Source organism: Prenolepis imparis, unplaced genomic scaffold (genome assembly GCF_030444845.1).
Source record: "Prenolepis imparis isolate NDT839.2.m4 unplaced genomic scaffold, iyPreImpa1.0 SCAF_303, whole genome shotgun sequence".
Lineage (NCBI taxonomy): Eukaryota > Metazoa > Arthropoda > Insecta > Hymenoptera > Formicidae > Prenolepis > Prenolepis imparis.
In genome coordinates this window covers 24,688-36,995 of record NW_028141461.1, presented here as the reverse complement: position 1 = coordinate 36,995, position 12,308 = coordinate 24,688, and the positions used below count along the sequence as shown (strand labels likewise).

Here is a 12,308-nt window from a genome sequence, read left to right as displayed (position 1 = left end):
GCGAGCATCTCCAAAGGGGGTACTCCGGAGAGCACCCCCACAGCTGCCCAGCTCACTGTCCGGTAGCCCCGGCAAATTCTGTTGGCCACCCGCCTCTGCACTTGCCTTAAGGCATTTCTTGGGCCGCGGGTGGCCTCCAGACGTTCCGTCCATACCGGGGCTCCGTACAGGAGCATGGCGTGAATAGTCCCAGCATACAGTCTTCGAACACTTCCGCCAGGTCCCCCAAGATTGGGCAGCAGGCGTTGAAGAGCCATTGCTGCCCTCTCTACCTTAGGGGATATACGGCGGAAGTGTTCTCGAAAGGTCCACTTTCCATCGAGGTGGAGGCCCAAATATTTAAGGCAGGCCCCCACCTCTATCGAGGTGTCCTCCACTTGGATGTGGGCTCTCGGTGGCGCCCCATGAGAGCCATCATGTAAGAAGATGGCTTCTGTTTTTTGGGGCGCCACTTTGAGCCCCATCTGTCTTATAAAGCGCACAACGCGGCAAACGGCGAGATTCGCTCGAGCGGTTGCTTCTTCCCACGAGTTCCCTCTGGCCATCATCAACGTATCATCTGCATAACACACCGTGTGACAGCCAGAGGGGAGGGCTTGCCGAAGAACAGCGTCGTATGCGAGATTCCACAGTAGGGGTCCCAGTACTGACCCCTGCGGAACCCCGCATGCCATTCGACGCTTTTGTTCCTCGGCATTTCTATCCGTATAGGCCAATTGCCTGTCCCGGAAGTAGTCCGCCAGGATTGACACCAGATACGGGGGGACCCGGTGATAGTCCAGGGCCGCCCCGATCCGGTGCCATGGCAGGGTGTTGAAGGCGTTTGATATATCTAAGGATACCGCCAACAACACCCCGCCTTCCTCCGTTACGGCCTCCGCGATCGAACGAACCTTAAGTATCGCGTCGATAGTAGATCGTCCGACCCGGAAGCCGTATTGCTCCTGGCTGAGATTAGGACCCTCCCGGGACAAGTGGTAGACGAGGCGGTCCACTATGATTCTTTCAAGAATCTTACCCGCCTCGTCTATTAGGCAGATTGGCCTATAGGCCGAGGGTTGATCCCTCGGCTTGCCCTCTTTTGGAAGGAGGACGATGTTTGCCTCCTTCCATTCTCGTGGGAATGAGCCCATGCGGAAACATTCGTTGTATATCCTCCGCATGGGCCCCGCAAGACCCCGATGGGCGAGAGCCCAGACTTTTCCGTGGATGCCATCAGGTCCGGGCGCTTTCCCGTTTTTGATTTTTCTGATGGCATCCCGGAGCTCTCCCTCCGTGACCCCCATGGCCTCCTCGTCCCACACCCAGTCCAACGCCGGAATCGGGTTAGCATGTCCCTCCTCCAGCGGGAACAGGGTGTCCACGACTTGGCCGATGAATTGGGGGTCCATAGACTCCGTGATTGGGGCGCCTCCACTTTTTAGTTTTTTCAAAACTATGCGATAAGGGCGCCCCCACGGGTCGTCATCCAGGGAGGAGAGCAACTCATCCCAGGCTCTCGCCTTTGCCTTCTTTATCAGGACGCGTAGGTCATCACGCTTTTCTTTATAAGCGTCCCACGCGTCCTGGTATCCTTCGGGGTCTAACCGCTCGAACTTCTTCCGCCTGCAGACTTTCCTTCTGGCGTGGTCGGAGGTTCGCCTTGCTTCAGCGATTTCCTCCGACCACCAGTAAGTTTTTCGGGGGGACCTCCGTTTTATCCTGGGCATGGCTGCATCACAGGCATCGCTTACCGTTTTAAGCAGCCAAGCCCTTTCTTCCTCTAGGTCCCCCCTATTATCCCTTCCTCGAACCATCAGGGCCGCCTCGACCGCGGCCAGAAACGCGTCCTGATCAAGTTTCCTGAGGGCCCATCTTCGAGAGACAGCCTCTCTGTTTCGGCGGCGCTCTATTACTTCGCGGGGGAAGGCACCGACGGAGAACTCCACGTATCTGTGGTCAGAAATGGTTTCTACCTCCGTCAGCACCTCCCACCCGCTCACCAACCTTGAGGCAGAGGGAGTGATCCATGTTAAGTCTACGATTGACTCCCCCTGCCTCCTTACACATGTGGCCTTCCTTCCTCTGTTACAGGAGAGGAGGCCACTTCGCGCCGCCCAATCCAATACTTGACCACCCCGCCAGTCACCGCGCGGGGAACCCCAAGCGTCTGATTTGGCATTGAAGTCCCCCGCGACGATCATCGGGGCGGGGTGGTATTCCGTCAGCTGTCTCTCAATGGCGTGCAATCTCCCGCAAAAGTCTCTTCTACTGAGACTCGGCGGGAGATACACGCCAACAACAATGATGGACCCCCATCTTACCGTGACAGTGCCCTCCCCCGATTTTAAGAGCTCCATCGGGGGGGAGTTTGACGCGCCTCTGTGGGTGATCGCAGCCAAGCCGTCCGTACTACCTACCCAGTTATTCTCTGGTATATGGTGCGGCTCGGCTACGACCCCCAGGCCGCAGTCTCTCTCCGCCATATTCTGGAAGAAGAGATCCTGGGCTGGCCCTGAATGGTTCACATTGGCTTGTAGCACCTTACAAGCCATCTTCAGTTGTGATTACATCCACGGGTCCCACCTCCATAGCGGTGGGATCTGCATCCATTAAATTTAGTTGGAGGCGCGTTTTCTTAGCGCCTCCTTCCGGGAGTTTCTCCTCCTCCTCCCTCTTAGCCCCCCTTATGCGTGGAGGCCTTTGTTCTTTCGGGGCCTCCACCGTAATATTTAGGTCGATTAGGGGGGGAGCCTCTTTTTGTATTTGAGGCTCCACCACCTCTCGCGCAGGGGTAGGGACCTTCCTGGGGAAGGGGGGATTCACCACTTTATTAAGTGGGACCCCCCTTCTGCCCTTTTGCACCGGTATGCACGATTTACTTCCCGCCCTATGCTTGGCGGGAAGTCCCTTGTCTGCGCATACCGGGCAGCTGACTTCAGCCACACAGTTTCTGGCTGCGTGGCCCTCAATTCCGCAGCGGTAACATTTACCGCTACGGTCTTCTTTGTTAGGGCACCGCGCGCGCACGTGCCCCCCCTCCAGGCATTTGTAGCACTGGAGGGGTCTGGTGTCTAGTATTTCGGCGCGCACAAGTGCCCATCCTATCTTTAGATTGGTCATACCCACTATGCGGTTTGCTGCTGTTAGTGGGCAGCGGACCCAAACGATCCCCATTCCACCTGGGGTTTTTCTTATTTCCCCCAGATGGATTTCCTCTTCTTCGCAGCCACCTGCTGTGGCTATCGCTTTTATCACTTCGGAGGCTCTGATGGACTCATCGAGCCCCCGAAGTCTTATCTCAGCCATTTTAGTTGGGCGCTGCACCCTTGCGCCCGCCGTGCCTCTTAAGGCTTCCCTCATTCCGAGGGCGAACTTATCTGCTTTTTCATGGCTGCCCGCCCCCGGAATCTCAAAGATATATGAGCCCGTGACTCCTCGTCTAATCTTGGCACCTTCCATATTTAGGCCTTTGGCCTCCATCTTCTGCCGGGCCTCCCGGAGAGTTTTCTCATAAGTTCCGGGAGGACACGTCAGCGTTATCGCTGCCGTTCTTGGCTCTCTCCTCCTTTTCGATTTGGCCTCTTGGCCAGGTTGGGAGGGTTTGGCAGCTGTAATTGCTTTGCCCCCCTTCACCTTTGCAGCTGCAACAACCTCATTCGTAGCCGCTGCTGCTGTTTTGGTTCTTCTTACCCTCCTGGAGACCACCTCGCTCCAGGAAGGGGCGCCCGTATTCGGAGGCTTTGGGGCCTGGGGTGTTTGTAGTGCCCCTTCTTTTTTCCCTGTGGCCAGGGGCGTAGATTTCGCACCTGGCTGCTTCTGTGGGGGTGGGGCTGTTTTATTTCCCTTTCCCGTTCCCTTGACTTTAGGCTTGGAGACCCTTTCTGCTGCTGGCCGCGAAGGTGGGTTAAGAGTTGTAGCAGGTACAACTCTGACCGCCTTTTTGACAACCTCTATGCTCTTGACCGTTGGTTTGGCAGCGGCAGGTTTCTCCTCTTGTGCCGGATTTCTTTGTCCGGCTGTTACCGGTTTTGTTCTTTTTATTGATTTGGGCTGTTGTTGTTGCTGTTCCCTGTTTTCCTGCTTACCCTCCTTTTTGTTTTTCAGGGTTTCCCCATATGTTTTTATGGGACAGCCCAGTCGTTTGTCCAGCTCCCTCACAACAATGCCTTCAATCATCGCCACCATGGCCATAAATTTCTCCCTTTCCTTGGCCTCCTCCTCTTCCTTCTTATTTTGTGGGACAATGTATTCAACGTGTCCTTGTTTTATATACATTGTCCCCTTTGTGTTAGAAGGGGGATTGTCCCTTCTCCAACCCGATTGGGTGGTGTCCTCGCTGCGGTAGAAGGATGAATGTTCCTCCTCGTTGTTAACAACGTCCATCATCTCTATGTGTCTGTCCTGACCCCTCATTCTTCCTATTCCTGAGATGCCCGGGATTCCCCCGCCTTGTGGTGGAGGTGAGACCCCCCGCATTTCATAGTCCTCGATCAGGGAGGCTTCCCCACCCTCAGGTGGAAGCGAGGTTTCCCTGATTATCCCATCTCCATGGGTTGACAGGACCCCCCCACTTCTGGGTGGAAGTGGGGCTCTGTCAATCCGTTTTCTGACCCTAGTTCTTATCCTGGCGCTATCTGCGCTAAGCGGTCCTTCCCTTTCGTCATCTGATGTTTCCGAATGGAGCTTTTTACGAGATTTGTTTCTGCATTCCCGTTCCACTCTTCGCTCCAGTTGCTGCTTCTCTAGCCTCAACTGGTGTATTTGGTTTTGCAGATCCCTTATTTGCTTTTCAGCTGAGGTTTCTGTCGGGTTTTGCGCCCTTATAGCCAGTACTGATGCAGCCGCGCACATATCTGCGGCTGCTTCCTTGGCCTGTCTCACCAATGGGCCTTTCAATTGTTTTGACAGCACGGCCACTTTATATATTGCCATCGCCTTCTCTGAGGCGATTGCTGCTAGGTCAGGGATTGGTGCCTCGTTATATTCATCTCCCTTGTCCCTTATCCTCTCAAGGAAGTCGTAGTACGATTTACCTGGATTTGGCTCTTTCAAGGGGTCCAGTATTACTTGTTCCGTGCGTGCTTCCTGTTCTTCTTTTTTCCTCCTAGCTTTCTCAGCCTTCCGTGTTTCCTGTTCTCCAGTGCTTGGTGGCTGGCCCGGTATCGATGGCAGAGCCTGTCCAGGTGCAGGCACTGGCGTTAGAGCTTGTCCCTGTCCGAGTGCAGGCACTGGTGTTAGAGCCCGTTCCTGTCCGAGTGCAGGCACTGGTGTCAGAGCCTGTTCCTGCCCGGGTACAGGCACTGGTATTAGAGCCTGTTCCTGTCCGATTGCAGGCACCGGTGATGGAGCCTGTCCCTTTCCGGCTTCTCCTTTTCCCTTCTGTTCCTGTACCGACATATGTGACCTGGTACGGAGTGCGGGGAAGTCTTTCTCATTGAGAATGGTTGTTGTTGCAGGTCTTGAAATATTGCCTTCCCCTTCCCCTTCGCTTAGTAGATTGTCTGTATCTACTTCTGTGTCCGTGCAGGTTACGGATTCCGCCATTTTTCTCTTTTGCGCGAGTGTGTTGCTTCTCGCCTTTTCACGCTCCATTATTTTCTTTTGGCGCTTTTGCGCAGAACCGTCCTTGGCTTTGCTCTTACTCGACGTCTTAGAAAGAGTCGAGGAAAGGCTGCTGGTCGAGTCACACTTAGCCAGGTCTACCAGATTTACTGTGACCGGCCTTAATAAGTCCCCGTGCCAAAAATACTTCTCTTCTTGAGAAGTGCAGGCGTCTCCTTTGTTGAACGCCTCCTCCAGTTCTTTCCGCAATCTCGCTCCATCTGTATTATTTTTTGTTTGATTGTCACTACTCATTTTTGGTTGATCCCGCTGTCCCGCTGCGGCTCCGTCCCTCAGGGTATACCCCCACCGGCCAAGGGGTGCCCCGAAACATGACCGGCCACACCCCAAGGCCGGGCCCCAAGTTCCCCCGGGGAGGGGACATATGTCTTGGCCGGGGGGATACCACACCCCGGCCAGACTCCGAGCCCCTTACACACCCGTGTGAGATTTGACGCCCACACGGGCTTTCAGGGGTCCCGCACCTCCGACAATGCGGGCACCGCAGCGGGTGGCGCCACCCGGGGGGCCCCACGGACGCTTTGGACAGGGTCGCCGCTCCCCGGCCCTGCCCTACACGCCGTGGCGACCAGCACGTCCCCCCGCCGGGAATCACGTCCAGCGGAAGGGACTACGCCTCTCCTGACCGGCCGGTTCGGAAGGGGAAACGGTCCCGACCGGCCAGGAGTACCTGCTCTCGCCGCCGAGCCCTGCCTCGGAATAAGTCCGAGCGGCCTCGGCGGCAGGTCCGCGTGGCACCCTCCGGGCTATGCCCCTTGGGTAACCCCTCCGGGCAGAGCCCCTCGGGTAACCACGCGTGACCTCCACGCCGCGCCCGGCCCGAGCTCGGAATACGTCCGAGTGGCCCGGGCGCGGCTACCCCCCAGGGACGCTGGGACGGAGACCCAGGCTACCCAGCCTGGAGACTCCCAACCAGCACCCTGGGGTACGTCTTGTCGCCGGGCCCCGCCTCGGAATATGTCCGAGCGGCCCCGACGACTGACCGCTGTGATCCCCTCCGGGCGATGCCCCTCGGGTTAAACCCTCCGGGCGATGCCCCTCGGGTGATCACAGCTGGTCCCCTCCCCCGCGGCCCCGGCCGCAAAAATCCCCACCCCGAGACCCCGGGGAAAATACCCCCGGGAGAAAAACCCCCGAAAAATACCCCCCCGAGACACCAGAGCAAGAACCCCGCGGCCCGGGCCGCAAAATGCATGGCGGGAGGGCAAGCGCCGAAGCGCCGTGCAATGCCCTCTCCTAACGGTGCCATGCCACCGGGCGTTTGTATTCCGGGTCGCCATCCCTTACCACATACGAGCCGAGGCTCTATAGAGGAAGTGGGCCCCCTCCTCCCAAAAGGGAGGGCTCCCCGGGACTGGGGAAAACTCCCCAGACTCGGGGAGTTAATGTACCCGACGTTACTCGGGTACGGGATGCTGTTAGCACCCCTTGCAAGACTATCCTCTTGCAAGGGGTGAGCCCTCTCGCCACGGCAAGGCCGCATCCCACGAGAGGGAACCTAACCTAACCTAACCTAACCTAACCTAACCTAACCTAACCTAACCTAACCTAACCTAACCTAACCTAACCTAACCTAACCTAACCTAACCTAACCTAACCTAACCTAACCTAACCTAACCTAACCTAACCTAACCTAACCTAACCTAACCTAACCTAACCTAACCTAACCTAACCTAACCTAACCTAACCTAACCTAACCTAACCTAACCTAACCTAACCTAACCTAACCTAACCTAACCTAACCTAACCTAACCTTTTTTTTTTTTTTTTTTTTGTTGCGTAGTGGAAATCCTCATGGATACCCCCGCCTCCGGGAAGAGGACGGGTGGTTATGTGGGACTCCTTGCTCCCCTTGGCCGATCCACGAATGAATCGGTCAGGGGGCGCAAGGCCTACCTCACTAAAACCACTACGGATACCTTCGCGGGCGTTTTACGGGGGACGGCGAGGATGCTGGTTTCCCATGCCGTCTCGCCGCCCCCCCGCCTTAAGACCTCCCGAGGAGAGTGCCACTGAAGGCGACACTCTCCCCCCGCAAGTGCGGGTTCTCGCGGTTGCGGCGCAGGGCGGTATCAACCCCACGCCGCGCCCTCCCAAAAAAGATGGGGGGCGGGGTCACGGCTCGAGTGTCCCGCTCGAGCCGTCACCCCCCGCCTCCAGAGTGGTGCTCCTTCCCCCTCCCAAAGGGAATGGGGATTCGGCAAAACACCCCGGAGGCCCTCACCAGGGAAGCCCCTCCCTGAAGGGGAAGGGGACCCTCTACGGCGTTGACGCCCTCCCACCGGTGCCTTGCGGCTCCCGGTGAGAGGGCCCTCCCGCCGCATCTACGTCCGTGAGGGGAAAGGTCGCACCCCGCGAGGCCGAGCAAAGCGCGACCCCGCAGGCGAAAGACCCCTCCCCTCGGCCCCCCCGGCAGCGGCCACCTCCGCTCCCTTGGGAGTCAGGACCCGGCCACAACCGAGGGGGTTGCCCGTTTGGGGGCGCGACCGCACCGGCCCCGCCTAAGCGAGGCCGACGCGCCCGCGCCCCCAATTCTCGAGAGGTCTTCGGGGAGGAGCCCCGGGACTTAGACGTCCCCAGCCCCCCCCCGGAGACCTCATCCCGCGTCGTGTTTCGACGCGGGTATGTATGAGGCGGGCCCCCCCCGATCCCCGCCACCACAGGTGAGCAAGCCCCCCGATGGCGGGGAAAGAGAGGGCCCCCCCCTGTCCTCCGCACTTTCGTCTCCCTTCTTCCTCCTTTTTCTGAGGACGTACCCCCCCCGATCCCCGCCGCCACAAGTGGGCAAGCCCACCGACGGCGGGGCGGGAGGGGGCACGTCCTCCACCTCTTCGCTACTCCTTCTTACGCTGGGGGCGGGCCCCCCCCGATCCCCGACACCACAAACGGCCGAGGCCGCCGATGCCGGGGAAAGAGGGGGCACGTCCCCTTCCTCCTCCTCGCTGTTTTCTCCTCTACTTGCGCCGGGGGCGCGCCCCCCCCGATCCCCGACACCACAAACGGCCAAGGCCGCCGATGCCGGGGAAAGAGGGGGCACGTCCCCTTCCTCCGTTTCACTCTCTCTCTCTCCTCCCTCCCTTTCTCTCTCTCTTTCAGCCTCCTCCTTCTGCACCATAACTTTGCTGCAGAAGGAGGAGAACACCTTCCAAACTTCTTGATTATCTGTCATTGCCCTCACTATTGAGGGCAATGACAGATCCCTCCCTACAGCGGCCACGAGTTCCGTTCTTTCACCCGCCCAGGCAACACAGTCTGCAAGTGTGTGCTGGGCGGTATCGCACTCGTGGCCGCAGTGATGACACCGCGTTGTGCGCTCTTTCCCTATCCTTTGCAGGTACTCACCGAAACAACCATGTCCGGTGAGCACCTGCGTCATATGGAAGGACACCCCTCCTTTGACCCTGTCTAGCCAGCTTTCTAGACAGGGCCTTATGGCCCCGACGGTGCGCTGACCTGGCAGCCTCTGATCTGCGAGGCTGTCTTTCCATCTGCTGATCAACGCCCGTCGGGAGTGGACCCTCACTGCATGCCGGAGACTTTCCGTCATTGTGATGCCCGCCCGCTGATATTGGCGTGTACGCGTGTACACGTCCGCGTACATGCGGGCGAGCATCTCCAAAGGGGGTACTCCGGAGAGCACCCCCACAGCTGCCCAGCTCACTGTCCGGTAGCCCCGGCAAATTCTGTTGGCCACCCGCCTCTGCACTTGCCTTAAGGCATTTCTTGGGCCGCGGGTGGCCTCCAGACGTTCCGTCCATACCGGGGCTCCGTACAGGAGCATGGCGTGAATAGTCCCAGCATACAGTCTTCGAACACTTCCGCCAGGTCCCCCAAGATTGGGCAGCAGGCGTTGAAGAGCCATTGCTGCCCTCTCTACCTTAGGGGATATACGGCGGAAGTGTTCTCGAAAGGTCCACTTTCCATCGAGGTGGAGGCCCAAATATTTAAGGCAGGCCCCCACCTCTATCGAGGTGTCCTCCACTTGGATGTGGGCTCTCGGTGGCGCCCCATGAGAGCCATCATGTAAGAAGATGGCTTCTGTTTTTTGGGGCGCCACTTTGAGCCCCATCTGTCTTATAAAGCGCACAACGCGGCAAACGGCGAGATTCGCTCGAGCGGTTGCTTCTTCCCACGAGTTCCCTCTGGCCATCACCAACGTATCATCTGCATAACACACCGTGTGACAGCCAGAGGGGAGGGCTTGCCGAAGAACAGCGTCGTATGCGAGATTCCACAGTAGGGGTCCCAGTACTGACCCCTGCGGAACCCCGCATGCCATTCGACGCTTTTGTTCCTCGGCATTTCTATCCGTATAGGCCAATTGCCTGTCCCGGAAGTAGTCCGCCAGGATTGACACCAGATACGGGGGGACCCGGTGATAGTCCAGGGCCGCCCCGATCCGGTGCCATGGCAGGGTGTTGAAGGCGTTTGATATATCTAAGGATACCGCCAACAACACCCCGCCTTCCTCCGTTACGGCCTCCGCGATCGAACGAACCTTAAGTATCGCGTCGATAGTAGATCGTCCGACCCGGAAGCCGTATTGCTCCTGGCTGAGATTAGGACCCTCCCGGGACAAGTGGTAGACGAGGCGGTCCACTATGATTCTTTCAAGAATCTTACCCGCCTCGTCTATTAGGCAGATTGGCCTATAGGCCGAGGGTTGATCCCTCGGCTTGCCCTCTTTTGGAAGGAGGACGATGTTTGCCTCCTTCCATTCTCGTGGGAATGAGCCCATGCGGAAACATTCGTTGTATATCCTCCGCATGGGCCCCGCAAGACCCCGATGGGCGAGAGCCCAGACTTTTCCGTGGATGCCATCAGGTCCGGGCGCTTTCCCGTTTTTGATTTTTCTGATGGCATCCCGGAGCTCTCCCTCCGTGACCCCCATGGCCTCCTCGTCCCACACCCAGTCCAACGCCGGAATCGGGTTAGCATGTCCCTCCTCCAGCGGGAACAGGGTGTCCACGACTTGGCCGATGAATTGGGGGTCCATAGACTCCGTGATTGGGGCGCCTCCACTTTTTAGTTTTTTCAAAACTATGCGATAAGGGCGCCCCCACGGGTCGTCATCCAGGGAGGAGAGCAACTCATCCCAGGCTCTCGCCTTTGCCTTCCTTATCAGGACGCGTAGGTCATCACGCTTTCCTTTATAAGCGTCCCACGCGTCCTGGTATCCTTCGGGGTCTAACCGCTCGAACTTCTTCCGCCTGCAGACTTTCCTTCTGGCGTGGTCGGAGATTCGCCTTGCTTCAGCGATTTCCTCCGACCACCAGTAAGTTTTTCGGGGGGACCTCCGTTTTATCCTGGGCATGGCTGCATCACAGGCATCGCTTACCGTTTTAAGCAGCCAAGCCCTTTCTTCCTCTAGGTCCCCCCTATTATCCCTTCCTCGAACCATCAGGGCCGCCTCGACCGCGGCCAGAAACGCGTCCTGATCAAGTTTCCTGAGGGCCCATCTTCGAGAGACAGCCTCTCTGTTTCGGCGGCGCTCTATTACTTCGCGGGGGAAGGCACCGACGGAGAACTCCACGTATCTGTGGTCAGAAATGGTTTCTACCTCCGTCAGCACCTCCCACCCGCTCACCAACCTTGAGGCAGAGGGAGTGATCCATGTTAAGTCTACGATTGACTCCCCCTGCCTCCTTACACATGTGGCCTTCCTTCCTCTGTTACAGGAGAGGAGGCCACTTCGCGCCGCCCAATCCAATACTTGACCACCCCGCCAGTCACCGCGCGGGGAACCCCAAGCGTCTGATTTGGCATTGAAGTCCCCCGCGACGATCACTGGGGCGGGGTGGTATTCCGTCAGCTGTCTCTCAATGGCGTGCAATCTCCCGCAAAAGTCTCTTCTACTGAGACTCGGCGGGAGATACACGCCAACTACAATGATGGACCCCCATCTCACCGTGACAGTGCCCTCCCCCGATTTTAAAAGCTCCATCGGGGGGGAGTTTGACGCGCCTCTGTGGGTGATCGCAGCCAAGCCGTCCGTACTACTTACCCAGTTATTCTCTGGTACACGGTGCGGCTCGGCTACGACCCCCAGGCCGCAGTCTCTCTCCGCCATATTCTGGACGAAGAGATCCTGGGCTGGCCCTGAATGGTTCACATTGGCTTGTAACACCTTACAAGCCATCTTCAGTTGCGACTACAACCACAGGTCCCACCTCCATAGCGGTGGGATCTGCATCCATTAAATTTAGTTGGAGGCGCGTTTTCTTAGCGCCTCCTTCCGGGAGTTTCTCCTCCTCCCTCTTAGCCCCCCTTATGCGTGGAGGCCTTTGTTCTTTCGGGGCCTCCACCGTAGTATTTAGGTCGATTAGGGGGGGAGCCTCTTTTTGTGTTTGAGGCCCCACCACCTCTCGCGCCGGGGGGGTAAGGACCTTCCTGGGGGAGGGGGGATTCACTACTTTATTAAGTGGGACTCCCCTTCTGCCCTTTTGCACCGGTATGCACGATTTACTTCCCGCCCTATGCTTGGCGGGAAGTCCCTTGTCTGCGCATACCGGGCAGCTGACTTCAGCCACACAGTTCCTGGCTGCGTGGCCCTCAATTCCGCATCGGTAACATTTACCGCTACGGTCTTCTTTATTAGGGCACCGCGCGCGCACGTGCCCCCCCTCCAGGCATTTGTAGCACTGGAGGGGTCTGGTGTCCAGTATTTCGGCGCGCACAAGTGCCCATCCTATCCTTAAATTGGT

General features: G+C 57.9%; 1 protein-coding gene across 1 annotated transcript; it reads right to left on the bottom strand.

Moving 5' to 3' along the window:
• Positions 1–2,523: 2,523 nt before the first annotated feature.
• Positions 2,524–11,674, bottom strand: LOC145948251 (uncharacterized). The gene is made up of 2 exons (XM_083057988.1): positions 8,947–11,674; positions 2,524–5,804 (listed from the first exon to the last, which is right to left on the bottom strand). Exons 1-2 carry the CDS (start codon positions 11,672–11,674, stop codon positions 2,524–2,526), a joined length of 6,009 nt encoding a protein of 2,002 aa, XP_082914114.1.
• Positions 11,675–12,308: the final 634 nt, after the last annotated feature.